The sequence below is a fragment of the Hippocampus comes genome, unplaced genomic scaffold, assembly GCF_001891065.2.
Source record: "Hippocampus comes isolate QL1 unplaced genomic scaffold, H_comes_QL1_v1.1 scaffold327, whole genome shotgun sequence".
Lineage (NCBI taxonomy): Eukaryota > Metazoa > Chordata > Actinopteri > Syngnathiformes > Syngnathidae > Hippocampus > Hippocampus comes.
In genome coordinates, this window is record NW_017806221.1 from 225,068 (window position 1) to 244,689 (window position 19,622).

The window sequence follows — 19,622 nt, forward strand, 5'->3', positions numbered from 1 at the left end:
CTACTGCCCAAAGACAGCTGGGATAGGCTCCAGCATCCCCCGCGAACCTTGTGAGGATAAGCGGATCGGAAAATGAATGAATGAATGAAATACACCATATTATGTTATAATGTTATCAATAATACGGAAGTTGTGATCCCACCTACGGTGTTAGCATCATTGCTACCGGTACTTGCAAAAGATGACCCGATTGATTGCTCACTTTCTTCCGGTGACTGCTGGCTTGTTATTAGTGACGAAACTGCTAATGTTTACGTGGGCAGGCTGTCCAAACTTTGCTCGCATTTTCATGCTTTCCACTTGAGTGCTATTTGTTCAAATGACTCAACAGGTTTCTTTGTATTGTCTTGTTTTTGACGACAAAGCACGCACAACAGCTTCCTCCGCCGCATCGCTCTGGAGATACCGCGAGGGGAGGAACGTCTCTTATCCAAATAGCTTCATCTTTGGAAGTCATTGCTGCCCATCAGCTGCGCGTTTTGATGTACGTTTGGTCAATTTGTTACTATTACTTTCTGTTTACTGCTTCTTCTCACATTTATTGGCGGATTCTGTTGATTGCAAACCAAGGTTAAAGGGAGGACTCCAATTGGCTAGAGTCGCGCACACTTCCCACCTCACATCTGATGGAGCTCACAGCTCGCAGGTCTGTCTCTGTGCGGCCCGGTCCCACACGGGCCGAGGCCCGGTTCCAGTCTGCGGACCGGTCATTGGAGACCAATGCTGTAGATGACCATGACCACAGACTATGACCCTCCCCTCAGCATCCGACATCTGCATATTGCACAATGCACTACCTCACTTCACCCACAATAGTCACAAGTGCCATTGTTTATATTGTTTATACTGTTCAGATTACATATTATGTCTTTTTATACAGTGTAGTTGCTATCTTATCTTAGCTGTGTGTGCACAGCATTGAGGATTGAGAGGAAGAAATTTCATCTATGCTGCATGTTATACATAAAGCATATTTGACAATAAAGATGACCTTGACCTTGACCTGAACCAGTGCATCCAGCAGTAAAGGGTGTAGAGAACTGAGACAGCTTCTTCTCAGCCTGTTTAATTCTGTGATGGGAGAAGTCACTTAAAAGCAGAACGTTTGCTGACTTGTATCAAATCATAAACTGAACATATCGGCTGTGACAAAAAAAAAAAGAATTTGGAATATTCAACTTTAACCCTTTCAGGGGCAGCGATAACTACAGTGGACACCTTATCATCTTATCAGGTTACAGGGTGCATGAAAGGGTTAAATTACTTACTGTGACACTCTGAAACTGACCAGGTGGTTTGGTTTGACATTGCCATCTGATGTGCCAGTACTTCCATTAATTATGGACAATGTATAGGGCAAATTACAGGGATTTGCTGAATTTTAATGAGAACATTCTAGAAAATACCAAGTTTGTGCATGAAAACTGTGGAAGGATAGCACAAAATTGATTTTCAAACAAATCATAATTAAAAAATATATAAATGTGAGAAAAAAATATATGTTTCTCCACGACCCAGGCAATGCTGTGACTTGATATGATGAACTCTTCAGATGAAAGACTGGCATTAAGATCCTGTTGGCAAATGCTAAAAAAACAGCATATCTGATTTGACACTGAATACGTGATGGTATGCTAAATACTGCAAGTCCCGATAACCCACTGCAGCAACTGGAAGTCATTAGGCTTCCATGTTTGTTACTTTGGTTTGGCTGCAACATTCGTCAACCTCTCAGATCCTTTTGAAAACAACTGGATTTTCCTTTACACGTGGCCAAGCATTCATAAATCGATGAAAAAACAGCAAACAGTACATTTGCCAACTTACCAAATCTACAATGGAGACATGATTTTGGCTGAAACACAGAATGTTTGACTTGAGAGTTGTTTGCTTCCCATTCAATTGCAGTGGTTTCACATTTGTGGTGAAACATTAATGTATATTTGGAGTTAATATAGCCAAGGTTTAAGAAGACATTCTACTGTATTTGTATGTGTTATATGTGCCCGGTGATCCAGTGGTTAGCGCGTCGACCTCACAGTGCAGAGGTACCGTGTTCAATTCCACCTCCAGACTTCTGTGTGGAGTTTGCATGTTCTATCTGCGTGGGTTTTCTCCGGGTACTCCGATTTCCTCCCACATTCCAAAAACATGCGTGGCAGGCTGATTGAACACTCCAAATTGTCCCTAGTTGTGAGTGTGAGCGCGGATGGTTGTTCGCCTCTGTGTGCCCTGCGATTGGCTGTCAACCGGTTCAGGGTGTCCCCTGCCTATACTGCCTGAAGACGGCTGGGATAGGCTCCAGCACCCCCTGTGATGCTTGTGAGGAGAAAACGGATCTGAAAATGGATGGATGTGTTAAATGTGAAATATCAGAAAGCACCAGAAGAGATGCGTTGTCTGCCAATTCAGTTGGACTCAGCATGGGGAGTGAACGTGGCGGAAGAGATGATATCCATTCTCTCAATTTACAAAGCCCTCAACCACTTTTAGAGCACCATAGCTTCAGATTTGAGGTGCATCTGAGTATCTCCCATTGAATGAAGCCGACAGGACCACATTATAGACAAATTGTATAGATGAGATCCTCAGGCCACAAAAGTGAACGTCCTCCACGTCTTGGCCTACGCCTATAAAATATGTCCAAAAAAAACCACACAATTGATGACAAAGGCAGCCTTGGTGGAGACCACCTTTCACCATGAATTCCATAATGCAATTTGCTGTTATGGCTTGGTGCAGAGACGTGGGACTTGTCAGCCCCCATCTCACTCGATGCACTACATGGCTTTGTGTATATGTTTCCATATGGGTATGTGTGTGTGGGTTATCCTCGGGGTAGTCAGGTATTTCAGGTTGTCAACAGTGGTTGCCGGTAGTCAGACATTCCTCTAATGGAGCGGGGTGTGTCAACCAGAAAGAAAGCACATCTCCATTACCCTCCAATAATCGGCACCCAAATTGGAAACTCATCCCCAATGTAAGAAAACAAAAATAAACACAGTGACATGTTTATGTATGTGGCACGGTGGATGACTGCTTAGCACATCTGCATCCCAGTGCAGAGGTCGTGGGTTCGAATATGGGTTCCGACCTTTCTGTGTGGAGTTTGCATTTCCTCTCTGTACCCGTGTGTTACACTGGTTTTCTCCCACGTTGAAAAAAAAAACCATGCATGGTAGATTGATTGAACACTCTAACTTGTCCATTGGTGTGAATGTGGGTGTGAATGGTCTATTTGTGCCTTGTGATTGGGTGTACCCCACCGAACAAGACAGCTGGGATAGGCTCTGGCATGCCCACGAACCTCGTGAGGATAAGAAGCTCGGATAATGGGTGGATGGATGTTTATATATCAGTTTCCAAAGCAGGCACAGGCTGGACTACAGAATAGTGTCAGTTCAACTCTCCACACAAAGACTTTATCCAAATAGCACAAACTCCCCAGTCAGTGCTCATTCATGTGTGGACGACAGAGAAGTCATCAGTCCTGCTCAGACAGACACAAGGAGACACTCTAAGCCACGCCACCTTCCAATGAAGCTCTTCTCAAGCATCCCACCTCATCTATTCCTCCTCCGTCTCAATGCTTCTTTTGTTTAGAATGTTGAGTGGTGGAGTGCTTGGCCTCTCTGGAGAGATACAGATGAAAAGATTTAAGTCAGTATTTAGTTTCACGATTGGAAAACAGAATTTGTACACATGGTCCCAAGGCCACAAAAGAATGCACCACATTGGCTGACGCTGTGATGATTGAGATGTTTTGTCGCATGTAGACTGAGATAAGAATAAACCAGTGTGATAGGATTACTTCAAAAGCAGTGTTCAGTATTCCATTACATACAGTATGTTAATGCTCTCACTCCTTGTAGTTGTGACTACTGCAGCGTATATTAAATTAATTGTGACACAAACCATGAAATTTGAACAACTGTTGTGAGTGTTTGCTGCAAAGCGATTTTTGCCTGTTGAACAAGCCTCAATGAGAAAGTGGCTCACTGGTAGTGTCGTGTTACACATGGCTGACTTTCGTGCATCACAGTTTGGCATTGAGTTCCTTTCAGTGACATAAGTGTGAGTGTATACACAAATGGTTCTCTCAATGCCCAAAGAACAACTGGTGCTCAATCCAGGGCATTATCTGCTTTCCGCCCACATTCAGCGAGGATAAACTCAAGATTCGATAAATGGCAGAAAATGGCTCGATAGATATTGGACATTAGTCCACTGGAGAGAGTTTAATGGCTAAATCTGTCGGATTAGCTCTGACCTGAACAAGACAGCCGAATGCTGAAGCGCTACTGGTCTTGTAGTAAGTCCATTTTTAGTTTCAGAAAGTTGATGATTCGTTATGAGACTTGGAAACTTTCCCAGGAACACTCGGGCTCCTAAGGGACCTGGACCGAGGAGGATGAAAAGGCCACCTTAATAGCACCAGCTGTATTTAAGGAGACTTACCTTACCTCCACCCCTTCAAGGTTGCCCTCCCTTATGTCAACAACAGCTCGCCTGTCAAGGCTATTGGACCAACAACTTGTCTTGACATTCACAAGTTGACACTTTCTGATCTAAGCAGCCCAGCTATGGACTGTTTGCTTAGGATGAGGATTTGAAGACAGTTCTGGGTAACATCATACTTTCATATTCCCAGCGCGGCCAAAATGTCATGACTCATGGCGGTGAGAGGATAATTACAGGATCCTATGCTGCTTGTTCTTTAATCACAGATGCAGTTATAGTCTTGCTTTATGTGAAAAGAAGCGGTGCTGTTTAATTGATTTTATATTGGAACCCCTTCCATATACATTTCCAGCAGAGTTCCAAGTAGTTTTTATTAATGATGTAACAAGGAGAATCTGTTTTCGGTTAGATGAAGGATTTCATTTGTGGTTTCAGGATTACATTGCCCTTTGAATTGAAATACTGTACGTGGAAATGACTGAACAACAGCATGTTCCTCTTGTGAGTTGTCAACTGGAAATCCTCGGTAAAACAGCGACAAAAGAGCAGAATGTCGGAACCTGAAGAACTTGCCGTCTAGGGATTGCTTTGACAAAATGTTGCCAGCCAGTCAACTGTTAGTAGTTGAGCCCCTGAAGTAAGCTCTAATTTATGCTGAATGTCACAGCAATGAGGTTTCTCTGTGAGCACAGAGGGGTGGGTGGGTGGGGGGGGGGTTCTTCAGGATCTAAAAATCTGTTTCTGGTGTCTGCAATGTAGAGAAATGTTTCTGAATAGAGTAGGATTGTTTTGCTTCACAATTCAGTGTTGGTTACATTTAAGTTTGTTTCTGTAGAAATAACTAAATGTATTTCTTATAGTAGTACATTTTATGAGTGGTATTGCTTACACTTTAAAGCACCCACAGGCACCCCATCTGATAGGGTCTATGATTGGGATCTAAGATGCATCTGGGATGTCCGTTCTATCATTTTATCCTAACCACTTTTCCTGAAGACCACTGAGAAATTACAGGCATTGCACTTTGCCTCTTAAATGATTTGTCTGACAGGTTGGTCATTGGCGAAGAAAATCATGCAGTTGTTACTGTACAAAAAAAAAAAAAAATCACCTGAGTGTTCCATTGAGGAAGAAATGTTTTGTATTTTTAAAGAATATTTCATGACATTTTCATCACAGTTGCAAGATGAAGTGACATTATCAAGTATTGGTAGTTGCTATTGATAAGTCCATCCATCCATTTTGCGATCCGCTTATCCTCACGAGGGTCGCGGGGAGTGCTGGTGCTGGAGCCTATCCTAGCTGTCTTCGGGCAGTTGGCGGGGGACACCCTGAACTGGTTGCCAGCCAATCGCAGGGCACACAGAGACGAACAACCGTCCGTGCTCCTACTCAAACCTAGGGACAATTTTGAGTGTCCAATCAGCCTGCCATGCATGTTTTTGGAACGTGGGAGGAAACCGAAGTACCCAGAGAAAACCCACGCAGGCCTGGGGAGAACATGCAAACTCCTTACAGGAAGGCCTGAGCCGCGATCGAACAAATGACCTCTGCACTGTGAGGTCGACGCGCTATAGATAAGTGCTCAAACAATTTGTCCTCATGCTTGGTCTGAAAAAAAATAGTATTACTGCATTCCTAATACTGCTTCTTGGGTTGCCAGTATGTTGATGTACTGTACATACAGTAGCAAAACTAGCAAAAACTTTCACAATGGTGGATATCTATCACATAAACTGTAAATGCACAGTTGACCACATTATTTCGGGATATGCCTCTATGATTTGTAAACCCATTCACACTTGGAGAGGGAGCACATCGAGGGGACTAGTTGCTCACAAACTGGTGTAAGATCTCTCATTTTTAACAAACAAAATCTAAATACAAACTTAAAAAAAGTGACCTAATAAATTCATACATACAGAACAGCGGTGTTACGAGAGCTTGTCGAACGGTATGGCCATGAAGAAAATAAAGTATGATGATAAAAATACCCCCCAAAGTGAACCTGGTTACCACGAAACATGCAGAACCCTACCCAGCGATAAAGATAGCAATGGTAAGGAGACTCCAAATGGATGTCGAATTTGGATAATTGACACTGACACAGATCCCTCGACTCCTTTTGGTATGATAGGGATATTTCTTATCAATAAGTTGACGACCGATGCCAGGCGTGCCCTCAGAAGCACACTCCTTTCTTTCTGTATGTCGAAGTGGTTCATAGAAAAAAGCCTAGCGATGAATGGATTGCCAGGGGAAAAATATAAGGGAGGATATTTCTGGGGAGACGAGAGAGGTAATTATTTGTGTTGGAACCAGTCCATTTGGATTCAGCTTCCTGGTGGCTGCATGTTTAGCAGATCAAACACATACGATAGTAAGCATGAGCAAATGAACATTAATGTGCATTCGGGCATGAATGAAAGCACTGAATTCATTCCTCACTCATGCATCTTTAGCTAGGAAGGTGTTCACCAGCGGTCACCGTCTGTCTGTCTGCTATGCTGTCAGGCTGATTGCATGAAAACTACCAGGCTGATTTAACTTAACGAGCAGTGCAGCAGGGATGAAAGCGTTCGAGTTCAAAGAAGATCCGACTCAAAACCAACATTTATCTGACAGCACCCTGGGTTGGATGTTGGAAAACACATTTCGTTAAGCTAAACTCCATGCCTCTTGATGCTTTCAGTTATGGTTTCAGTCGCTTTACACACTCCACACACGCTTGACTGTCGGTCGCCTCAGGGCAACCACCCATTCATTTTATGTACAGCTGGCCCTAATTAGGGGGTCATGACCATGAGCCAATCACAGCTGACTTTGGGTCTAAAGCAGGATTACTAGAATGGTCATCAGCCAAACACGGCGCACATGACATGACAGTAAAGGACAAATGTGGACAACTGTCTTCAATTGAGCTCACATGGATGTTTGTGTATTTTGGGGAAAAGCCTGGGTACTGACAAAACCCATGCAAGGGCAGAAAGAACATGCAAAGTCCATAGAGTGGGACCCGAGGTAAGATTCGAGCCAAATGTATTAACCACTTGTCCGCTCTGCTGCCCGACGATACGTTGTTATAAGCAACCCCCCCGCCCCCCCAAAAAAAGATTCAAAAACTTTATGAATTATTCTGCACTGGTTTGTTTTGGTTCTTTAGAAACAATTCAATGAGGATACAAAGCCGAAAGTTCCACTCCCTTCAGAAAAACCATCACAAATGTAAATTTCCGGATGAACGGTATTAAACAGAAAAGATTAAACAGAATATGTCGACAGAAACAGGCATTGTAAAGAATACACAAATGCAAAAATGAGATGTCATGACAATGACAGAGAAGGGGGAAACATAAGGTAAATTACCGTATGTTCTTCTATCTAATGCTGATGAAACGTGGTTGACCAGTCGCAACAAAGCATGTTCAGTGGCCTATTTCTTCAAAAGCAATACTGATGAGCATAAAGAATGTTATTAGTTTTTTTTTTTTTTTTTTTCCCAGGATCTTCGATGAACAGGCTACAATTAACATTGAACGGTCATTGTCAAAACCGTTGGATTACTGGCTTTGAATATACTGTGGGATTGAGGTGAGCACTTTTGAGGTTTTGAGGGACAATACCAAACTGGAATGACAATGACAAAATGTGAAAATGTGGCCACGGTTCAAATAATTGAATCGATAGTTTCTTCGATGAGAATACTTTTGATACCAACATGGCCTTGGGTGGAGTTTTTCAAATTTCCGATTGTTTTGTATACTTCTTGTGCCATAGGGGGGATCAAAACCAGAATTGTGTGTTTGTGTATGGGGTGGGGGGAATTACCACATAATAAGGTTAATTGGGGTCATACAAGACTTCTATATTAGATGCCAAGAATGGCTAATACTGTCAAAATCCTAAAAACGAACGCCCTCCGATTCTTCTACTACAACACAAAACAAACAATTAATCAAAAATATTCAGTATGTAAATAAACTTTGCCACGATTGGGTTTCTGTCATCTTAAATTGATATGGAACACATGATATTGGTTATTTCCAATTTGTGGATGGATGTCCTTCTCTCTTTATTGCATTGGCTTTATTGAAACTTATCGTGCCATCAGCGGAATTGTGGCCGATGCTGCGGATGCGACAATGCAATGGGCTGGTCCCCCTAGAGGAAAAAATGTCCACCTACACCGTAAAATTGGTTGAGTCAGACTACTTTTCCTCGAATTGAATTGGATCTAAGTGTTTTAGAATGCAAATGCCTCCGCCGGTCACTACAGTGGGAGTCAATCTTGAGAGTGGATCAAAACCTCTTCACCCAGATTTCATAACTCTCATCAGTGTAAAATGTGGGTGAGATTTTGGGGGTGGACACCATACTTTCAGTGTTGTGAACAATACAAAGATATATAAATAAATAGATTCTAGATTTGAATATAAATAGGAATACATATTCTTGCCGCAGCCATTTTTGAGGAGTCTGTTTCGAGTTGATGCTGCATTGTTTGTTCTTTCTATTTCTGTTCCATGGTGGTAAATGGGGCCTGGCAGTTTTGTTTCTATAAACGGCAAAAAGCACACCAGGGCCAAAAAGAAGTGTAAATACTGGCCTGGTCAGTGGCCTGTTCCAGCTTGTGAGCTGCCACGATACCAGGACTTGATAATTGATTGATTATTAAAAATGGACCAGAACCACATTTAACCCTTTTGTCTCAGTGTTCTCTTTGTGACTGTTTGTCTCCTTTTTCCAACTGCGGGATCACTGTGGGATGAGTCTGCCATTCCTCCCGGAGATCCACTCTCTTACCCCCACAAGCTGTTTTCACAGTGTCTAGACACACATGCCTCTGCTGATAAAACAAGATGACCCTACAGTGCCGGGCTCAACAGCGAGGACGTTCTGAGGAAGTTCTTTTGATTGACTGGAGTCATAGCTCATCTGTTTTCACTTGGAATCACATGTTTGTGTCGTGGATACGGTGGATGTGGTCCCGAGCAGAGGCCTAAAAATACTTTGTGGACAGTGTTTGTATACATCACAGAGAGCTGGACGGCTTGAAATGCCAACTGTGTGCCTGTGTGCAGTATGCATACATGGGCAAAAAGTGTGTGTTTGTAAATAGTGGTGTGGGTTCACGAAAGAAAAGCCAATTATGACTCATTGTTTCCTGCAGCTGTTGGCCGGAGCCCCCCTCCCCGCGCGGGGCACTATTGGCCATGAAATCATCAGGTTTTCTTTGATAGCAGGGAGATATTCCAGTTCTGCTGACTCCCAATATGTAAATGCCTCCCACATGAGCTCTGAAATCCAAATTGGCTTACAGAGCATATCTGGGGCATATATAAGAAACAAATGTTGAGGCTGAATCAGCCGGAAAAAAAGATTTTTGCTTTATTTCACCCATCAATGGGAACAACTGAGAGGCAACGCTACTCTGGCTTGTGCAGAGTTCTTGGGAAGTAGACGTGGCACTTTTAGAGGGATAGGAAAGATGGTGCTTGTGTAGATTTTTGTGGGAAAACCTTAGTGCTGCATGCGCCCTGTTTGGTCAGCTGCAGTAGGTTTTCAGATCCGAGGAGCCCTGACATCACCAGCTGAAGTGAATCCAGATTCATAGACTCGGCCAGCGTGTTCTCATTGTCCATTTGAGTCTTATTCAGGACAGTATTTGCCTTTCATTGACGCTCTTTGAAACTTTGTTCAAAATCAACATTTGTATTGGCAGAGTCTATGACTGTTTTAAGTGTATGTGTAAGAGTATAAGACTCATTTGAGATTCTTTATTTTTATTTTTTGAGATCACCACTCCCATTTAGTTTTTTAAAACGTTTTTACTAAAGTAGTTCAAGTGGGTGTTTGCAGTTGCATTGGGTAAAACACAAGTAAAGGTATTTGTCCGTGTCCTGAAATCACCCGACGTTTTGTGTGGGATCCATTTTCTTCGCAATGTTCTTGAAAATAACTCAAGGTGAAAAATCAAATGCCATGGCCGTAAACGTGCCATAACTATTTCCTTTTCCTGACAACAGATGGACTTTAAATCAATTTTCAAGGCAAGGTAATTTTAGGACGCACTTCTGGCCAAACAGACACATGGTTTGCATTATCACATCCAGATGATAAAAATCCTTCTTTGACAGTAACTAAAATTAAGATGCATCATATTCAAGTTCCGTCGTTGATGGGTGAGTTGATTAGTTGAATACAGCGACATTTGTTAAATTCTGACTACATTCAACTGGCATGAACTTTAGGATTCATGATTTCACAGGCATGACTTAACCAAGAGTTAAAACTTGAAATATGTCTAAAATTTCCTTAAAAATAACCACTTAAAAACTGGCTTGAACGCGGGTGCACAAAAAGTTGTTTGCCAACCACCAAAAGACAAGAAGAAGAATAAGAAGAAAAAGCTGAAGCAATGGTGGGTAGTAATGGCAGCTTGGTTTCAGCTTTCACAAGATTTTAGGCTTCACTTTAACTCACCAGGATTGTATCTTTGGCAACAGTGCGGCACAGGATTCTGGTTTAGAAAAGCACAACTTTAAAGTTAAACTTTTAGGAGTTAAAATAGCAGCAATCAGCCAGCCTGCTTCCGCTGTACTTAACAGTTCAATAGATTGAAAAATAGTGTAGGCTGTGTTAACCTCATTTGAGTGCACGTGTGTTTAAGCTCTTTGGGTAGTCACCGTATGATGTGGATACCCTGAGATAGAGTGCACTCCATTCATTCAGTCATTTTCTGATCCGCTTTATCCTCACAAGGGTCCCGGGGGGTGCTGCAGCCTGTCCCAGCTGTCTTCGGGCAGGAGGCGGGGGACATCCTGAACTGGTTGCCAGACAATCGCAGTAGCGCACTCCATTTACGATTTTAATCAAATTGGATTTTTCATCTGTTGGACTTTATATGTTTATTTATTTATTGACAGACTGACGATTGATGGACTGGTGAACCGGTGTAGTTTACTGACGGAAGTGATGACGGACTGACAGACTGACTATTAAAGTCTTGTTTGGCCTGAAATAATGACAGACAGACGATGACAAACTGGTGCCCAGGCCGCTGACAAACGATGACTGATGGACCGGCAAAATTGAGTAAATAGCTTCTGCCGTATTTTTCCGAAAGTGTACAGTACAAACTATTGTAAATAATAATAATAATAACAACAACAACAACAATAGTTTTAAAGTTTATCCATACTAAGTCGCTGGACCCTGGGTGGGAAAGACGCAGTTGGTCGCCTTCATGAGCGGCGATGTTACTGTGCTTCCTTTTTCACCTCTGTTACGACTGGATGCCATTAGAGGAGGACTTGACAAAAAACAACACGATACTGTATCACAAAAGGCATATTTGAGAGATATGTAACCAACAAACTTTGATAACGACTGTACAAGGGGGCATTTTGAGTGGACTGGACACTATTATCTGTCCGTGAAATCTGCCGTCCATTGGTTTTGAAGCTGTTAAATCGAGATTCCATTGTACATATACTTTTTTTCTGTTTTTCAGGTGTCCTTTGGACAGATGTGAGGCCGTCAGCATTTGACATCTTAGGTTTTGCAGTTATTTTGAAGCTAATTGCTCGCCTATTCTCATTGGAGCAGTTTTGCAAAATTAATGCGCGCTTCAGAATTTTCTGTCCTCAACTGCAGTCCAATACCAGTTTCAGACGCTAAGCCTGACACTGCTCCAATGTGTACTACAATTTACTGTATCTTAAATTGTAACCAGTGATCTCATTGCTTAATAGTCTTTAAAACTTTATCAAATACATTATTCCCTTTAAGTTTGATGGATTTGGTTTAGTCCTACCATTCAAGATTACTTTGGAAGAGTGTGACTTGAACTGAATTAAATTGCTAGTGACATTGGTGAAAAGTATTGGTGCAGCACGATTGCAACATGAACACACTGCAAGTGAGACCTAAGTGGGGATAAGATGGCTATCACTATACTGTACATCGCTTTCAGCCAAAGGGGTCAAACAAAAAGGCCATCACATGTTTTCTGTCTCTGACTTTTATGAAAAGAAAGCAATCCCTCTTTCACACTGAATAGAAAAGTGCTTTGCAGTGATCTCTGCCAGGCCGTATATCAGTGCCAAACTTTTAAGCCCTCTCCCTGTTGACTGGCCTGTGGACTTTGGGACCTGTGTCTGACCGGTGGATGTGGTTGCGAGAGCGCCAATGAGGAGACCCCCTGTCCTATCGGATTAGGCCAATCGCAATGGTAGTTGTTTCTTTTGGTGCAGAGGGAATTTGAATTGAAGTGAACAAATATCGGAAAAGCGTCATATGAGGTGAATTACCACTGCTCAACAGACTTTATTTTGGATGCAGGGTTGAGGCCTTTTTTTTCTAAATCACATCATTTTAATAGTTTCCCAGAAAATAGATTTTTTTTCAAGTTCAAGTTTCCAGTGTGCCCGCATTTTGCAAAATTGGCAGGCAAAACCAGCCAAATGGAATGGAATTTCAGTTTTTAAAGGAGAGCATTTTCAATTGAATCTTGTTGCAACTTTCAGCTTGTCCTAACAAGGATCGCCACGATGAGTCACTGGCATGATTTGTTTGGCACCTGTTCATGTTTTATCCGAGCTCGGGACCGGCCATGGCTGTGTATTGGAGCGCTGACCGAAATGCAAACACACATAATCTGTATGGATGGCAGCAACCTATACCACTACACTAGCAGTGCATTATTTTAGAATTTACTGCGGCGGTATGGCTACCTCAGACTGCAGCGGTTTCAAAACTTCGTTTGACTCTCTCTAAACTTGTGAATTAACATGTCCAACTGCTCATTGTTTGAGTACTTTCTGCACAATTTGCTGTTCTTTAACACGGAGCTGACTGGCAAAATTCACAACAGGTGCTTGATCCATGAAGTGACCTAAACATATCCAAAAAGGTTCACTTCTCTGTCTTTCTGTGACTCTTCCGGTCTCAGTCTGTCATGATATTTTAACGACACTTGCATCAATGCTCCCGTCGCTAAATGTCACCGGTCCATCTATCATCATATTTCGAAACTAATGTAATGCTTCTTCTACTGCAGGGGCGCCCATTACGTCGATCGCGATTGACCGGTCGATTGCGGACTGGTCCCGAGTCGATCGCGAGGGGTGTAGAGGAGAAAAAAAACAAACTTTGTGCATGTTAGTAATATATTTTTTGTGTTAATGTATACTGCACCCTAATCATCCTATCAGTCTCGTTTTCACAAAAAGTATTAAAAAAATAAAATAAAATAAAGCAGGTAAATCTTGAACCAACGGTGGCTCGTGATTACGTCACCGGAAGTTGTTAGTGCTCAGCAGTCTGCAATTGCAGCTTGTGATCAGAGCTGTTGCGCTATATCTTTTATCGTTATCATTATTCTCATTCAGTTTGTTTCATGTACAATTCACAGAGGACACGGGCAAAGAATAGGAAACTAGAGGGCCGAGGGAAGCACTTTAAAATGGTACGTGGGACGATAGTTAACAGGCTGCAAAAATGCGTCGCATGCCTCCCTGTCAGGCTGTTGCTCATCATGGCGTGCGTGTGTATGTGCGTGCGCGGTAACGGGTCGATCGCAGGAAGTTGGTTGATCTTTGGTCCAAAAAGTTTGGGCATCCCTGGTCTAATGGATGCCAGCGTTGTACAGACGCTCCCCAGCTAACGAATGAGATACGTTCCGAAGGATCGTTCGTTAGCTGAATTCGTTCGTAAAGTTGCTTCAGTGCTATATTTTGTATGGAATGTATGTTTAAGGCTTATATAATAATAAAATGTAGTACAATAAAATGAAGTTTAACTTACTTTTGGAAGATGTACTCGAAGGCTTAAGGAGATGATGGACGATTGCACAGTTTTCTTCTTTTTCTCATCATAAATGATGCAGTAGCACTGTATGGCATCATTCATTTGATTTGCAACCTTTGTGCAACGTTCAATATATGGGTCTTGCTGCTCGAAGAGTGCGATGGCTTTATCTATGAGCGAAAACCCCTCGGCCAAGAGTACCGTCTCAAACTTCTTCATGGGGACAAGCATTTCCTCCTCCGCCTACTCCTCTCACAGCGCCTCACGTCGGTATTAGCGGCGGAAAGAAGTACTACAGTCCTCGGAAAAAGGCGCGCAATACAAAATCTAACTTAGAGCATCTCTGTCCGAGAACATTTTTCGACATACCTGTACCCGCAAAAATGTTCGTATGTACCGTTGTTCGTAACACAAATGTTCGTATGTCGGGGAGCGCCTGTATCTTCCATTGCGCCCCTGAGTCGATACCCTAGTTTGGCGGTTCAGTCAGGCACAGCGTACTCGAGTGTGTGCTATGACCATGCTGAATTTGATGGAAATCAAGGATGCTGTGGGGATTGGTCGAGAAAAGTCAAGTTCCATACCAGAATGGCACGCAGAGGCGTAAAAGCCCCTTTACGCCCAATTCTCTTGGTGCAAAGGTTAGTGTTAAAATTCATATTTTAACATTCGCAAAATACCAAAGTACCACCCAGGCCCACAGTTTGACAGTGCTTTGTGCTCGACTTAGCGCTTGGCATGAAAATAGGGCACATTGTTTTTCAATTGGAACTAATGAGCAGATTAATATATTTGACATCACACCTCTCACTCATATCCAACAATGACCATCCTGTGAACAAACTATATAACCTGTTATTACAAAGGCACTGTTCCACTGCAAGAGGACAGTTGCCTCACTCATGGCCGTAAGGAAGTTAACGCTCGGGGAAATTACATCTCAGGAAATAAACGATTTTCAGGCACATGGTGAAATATGCGCGATTATATCATGTGACAATAGCGTGTGAGAATAGTTTCCTCACTGTGTGAATATTGTGATAAGGAACCTACTCCTTTGGATGAAGTTAAACAAACAGTGGCATTGAGGAATTTACAGTAACAGTTTCCAGACTGTAGTTGTAAGGAAGGGAGTGTCCTGCTGTTTGGCCTCTGTGTGGTTGTGACAGATGGGAATGAAAAGGTTGAAGGAGCGTAATGTTTAGGTTTTTGAACATTTACCCTTAAAATGTGCAACAACCCCACTATTTCAAACCACCGAGACTCCCAGAAGGAATTTTATCACTTTCAAAGGACTTAAACTTTGATCTGTCTTGTTTGGCCATCTGGGCAACTAAATAGCTGTTTCCTCTCAAATAAATACAACTTAGGACTGGGCATGGAAGTACTCTAAAGTTGAGGGGTGGCCCATGAGATAAATGATTTTTGCTTTTGACTTCTGGAACATGATACTGTGGGCAACACATGTGTCGGCACACGGTGCGGCCACTTCAGATGTGGTCTGGGACATGTGGAAGCTTCGAGATTTATCCGGCCCAACCCAGTACACAAAGAGCAAGTGAACATTGTAGCAGTCAAAAACATTGCAACTTGTGTTCGAATAATCATGATGGTCGTGTTTGTACTGCATGTGTGTGTGTGTGTGTGTGTGTGTGTGTGTGTGTGTGTGTGTGTGTGTGTGTGTGTGTGTGTGTGTGTGCGTGCGCGTGCGTGCGTGTTTGTGTTTGTGTGTGCATGTGCGTGTGTGGAAAAAAAAAAATCAAGATTCTGAAGACGTTATTAAATGAGGATGAAAGAAGCGGGTGGGCGCTCCGGTGGTCGACTGGTTAGCACGTTGGCCTCACAGTGCAGAGGTGCAGGGTTCGATTCCGGCTCTGGCCTTCCTGTGTAGAGTTTGCATGTTCTCTCCGGGTTTTCTGCAAAAACACGATGACAGCTTAATGAAACACTCTAAATTGTCCCTAGGTGTGAGTGTGAGCGCGGGTGGTTGTATGTCTTTGTGTGGCCTGAAATTGGCTGGCCACCAGTTCAGGGTGTCCCCTGCGTACTGCCCGAAAACAGCTGCAATAGGCTCCAGCACGCCTGCGACCCTTGTAAGGATAAGCGGATTCGAAAATGGATGGATGGATGAAAAGAAACACACAGTACCCATGTAAAATGGGTCGCTCAATGCCCCCCCCCCCCAATGTACAACTAAAGACTACAGTTTCATCACAACCACATCTGTATGTTTTTTTTAAGTATCCCTTTCAGTTGAGATGCTATCAACCCTGTTATATTTAACACTCCCCTAACACTCCCCCAACACTCTCCCAACAGAGTGTGGCCTACTTTGACAATATCCTTCCAGACCTTTTTATTTACTGCGGAAAAGGCCATTGCAAAGTTTTCAGTGGTTCCCACGCCTCCTCCAAACTAGTCTCTGAGCTTGCCATAAATCCTTTCCTACTGACATTACACCTACCCCCCACACATACACACTGTACATTTGTGATAATGTTACTGTTGTGATGGAAAACTCTTCCAAATGAAGCATAAGATGCTTTGAATTCATGGGAGTTTTCATGCACAATTAGTGGATGTGATCATCTGTTTTTATTCCTTTTTGAAGAACTTTTTTCCCCCTGGGCGACATTTGGCAGGAGTGACATGATTAATACATTCTTTTGTAAATCAGCCTCAATCCAGTAAGAACTGCTCTTAATAAGAGGTTACAACTTCTTATGTTGCAAGCTAAGCGAAACAAGCTGTGAAATACAAAATCTAAGAAGAATTCAAACAGAATTTTGGAAGGTCTGTTTTATTTTTGTCGCTGCAGTTTTTATTTCATTATTTGCCTGGAAAATATTCTCACATATTCCTTGCCCTTTATGCTCGGAGGCAGCAGGGAGCCCAGCTATTGTGCATTTTTGGGCCAGTTCCTGGATGAATGGATGAAGTCTCATTTGAACATCTGGCTCTGTGAACAACCCAAACCTTTTTATGAAAATTGAGGAAAGTTGTAACTCAGCATTGCATCTGTCTGTCTGTGGTCTCTTAAGTACAGGCTGGACTACAGAGAAATTCGAATGAAATTCGTGATGAAGGAGTCACACTCATGTCCTAAATCATGCTAAAAAAACATCAGGTAATTAACTATACAACGACAGACATGTGCCACCAACTATTTTTTCAGACCGTAAACAAAGTGATTTCAGCAGTTCAAAGGGTGTCTAGTCCACGATGGGATTTACCTGTTTTCCATGCACATCTTTTAATTTTAGTTGTTTCAGAGAGCTAATTACAAAGTACTACAAAGAGGTGCCTTGCTTGAATTCAATCAACATAAACAACCCAAATAAAAGTCTGCGCTCAAGACTTGGATCCATGGTCAACACTGATGTACAAACTATCAATAACACAACCATATTCACATAAATTGCCAGTGGCTTGGATCACTGTAATTATGATGGCAGGATTTGATCCAAAGACAAGAGTTGTTTGCAGTGCGCCCTCTAATTTGCAACAGGTTCTAACATGCTGACATTTCACTGGGTCGCTGGTCATTTATAGATTGACCATAGATTAAAATCTTGAACATACTGGACCCCCCCCCCTCCCCCCTTTCCATAAAACTTAGTAACGCCCCTGGTTACTGTTATACTACAAAACAGTAACATCATAATATATATATATATATCATGGAAGGAGCACTTCTTACAGTTCATCTTTATGAGAAAATAGTCACATTTACGCTAAAGACGTCAGCAGTACCCGCCGTCCCACGATCACATCAGTTTGGACGAGTGGATTCAAATTCATTTCAAACAGTGCTGTCTATTATTCCTATGTTCAAAAGGAAGCACATTTTCATGTTACCTTGACCCGATGACGTTTTCCACAAAAGTTCAGGAAATGTGGTGATAATGGTTTGGAGATATGAGGCGACACTGAGTGAGGGCAGTGACAAAGCGTGACCAAGAACCTTGTAATAGTGCTATAAACTCACCAATAGCAGTATCCAGATGGATTCAGTGGTGAAGGGTGTGCACTTTGGGGCCCCACCATTTGTTTGGCCTCGGGGTGTATTGGTATTGTTGGTTGAAGGATTACGTGGACAGGTTTTGGTGGTCTTGGCATTCTGTGGTTTAGTAGGCTGACTGGGCTTTTTTGCATCTTGTGATTTCTGAGGGAAGACCTTTGTGTTCTTGGGAGGTATGACGTCAAATCATCACTCAGTGCAATCCCAACCACCATGACTCAAGTCTCATCCTCATCAGTGAGTGCTGAGTCAGAATTTGTGGCCAACATAGCCACTCAGTGTTTATTTCCTGGGTGTCCTTAGGTCCTGGGTGGCACAGTACTCACGTACACATGCATGTGCCTTTTTGTGACTCTCAGTCCTTGGTTGCCTTATCCATGTGTATATCACTTGGTTTATCAGTGTTTGAAAAGAAAACATATTGGGCTGCCCACACACCCATAAAGAAATGACGCTGCTGTTTCTGTTTCAAGATTTAAAATGTAATCAAATGAGGGGCTGCCGAGTGGATACACTTTTGATAGCTCATCAGTCAATTACAGAAGTGACACGTAAAAGAAAATAACTCAATTAATCAAGGTGCTGTACATTCGAGAGGAATTCTGAGTAGATGAAGATAATTCATGTATCACAGGCAGGAGTTGCAAACGATGATATCTTCAACCTTTTGCAGCAAATTGATTAAAGTTGAGTTTAAATGTCTAGAGCCTCAAGACATCTCAAATCTCCATTCTTTCAGAATCATCCTAAACTTTTTGTTTCCTCATTTAAGTACACATGTTTGAGCTTAAATAAGAGTATGTAAAACTTGCTTGCTGTTTGGTATAACAACATTTGTGCATGCGTGAATATGGAGCCCTTAGTGTCACACCGTATAGTATCATTCACAGTAGCACAATATGCACTCCTTTGATGCTGCATTTAATGAAAATAAGCCGTTGTCAATCGACGTGAAACTTTCCAATGTTAAGATGGTGGTTATTTTAATGATCTTTTATCTTCGTATTTAAAGGGCATGGCATTCTCCCTGGAGGAACGTCTGCAGCTGGGAATCCACGGCCTTCTCCCTCCTTGCTTCATTACTCAAGACGTCCAGCTGCTAAGAGTCCTTAAGAACTATGAAATGAAGAAAGATGACCTGGATAGGTGAGATACAAACACAGCCTGAATACTCCCCAGCGGGTAGCCTCACATGTGCTCTGCTTTCTTATCTTGTTTCTGCAATTTTGATAGATTTCCCAGAGGATTGTACAGCCTCTGCATGTAATTTATATCTGGGTAGTTTCCTATTTAACATCAAATATTTCATTAAAAGCACTCAGGCCCCACT

The 19,622-nt window shown here is 42.4% G+C and overlaps 1 protein-coding gene across 2 annotated transcripts in view; it reads left to right on the forward strand.

Moving 5' to 3' along the window:
- me1 (malic enzyme 1, NADP(+)-dependent, cytosolic) overlaps positions 1-19,622 on the forward strand; it is a 78,945-nt gene that overhangs the window by 11,119 nt on the left and 48,204 nt on the right. For both annotated transcript variants that reach the window (XM_019856315.1, XM_019856316.1), the window contains exon 2: positions 19,305-19,438. In XM_019856315.1, coding sequence (XP_019711874.1) covers positions 19,305-19,438 — 134 coding nt within the window. The remainder of the gene's footprint in view (positions 1-19,304; positions 19,439-19,622) is intronic.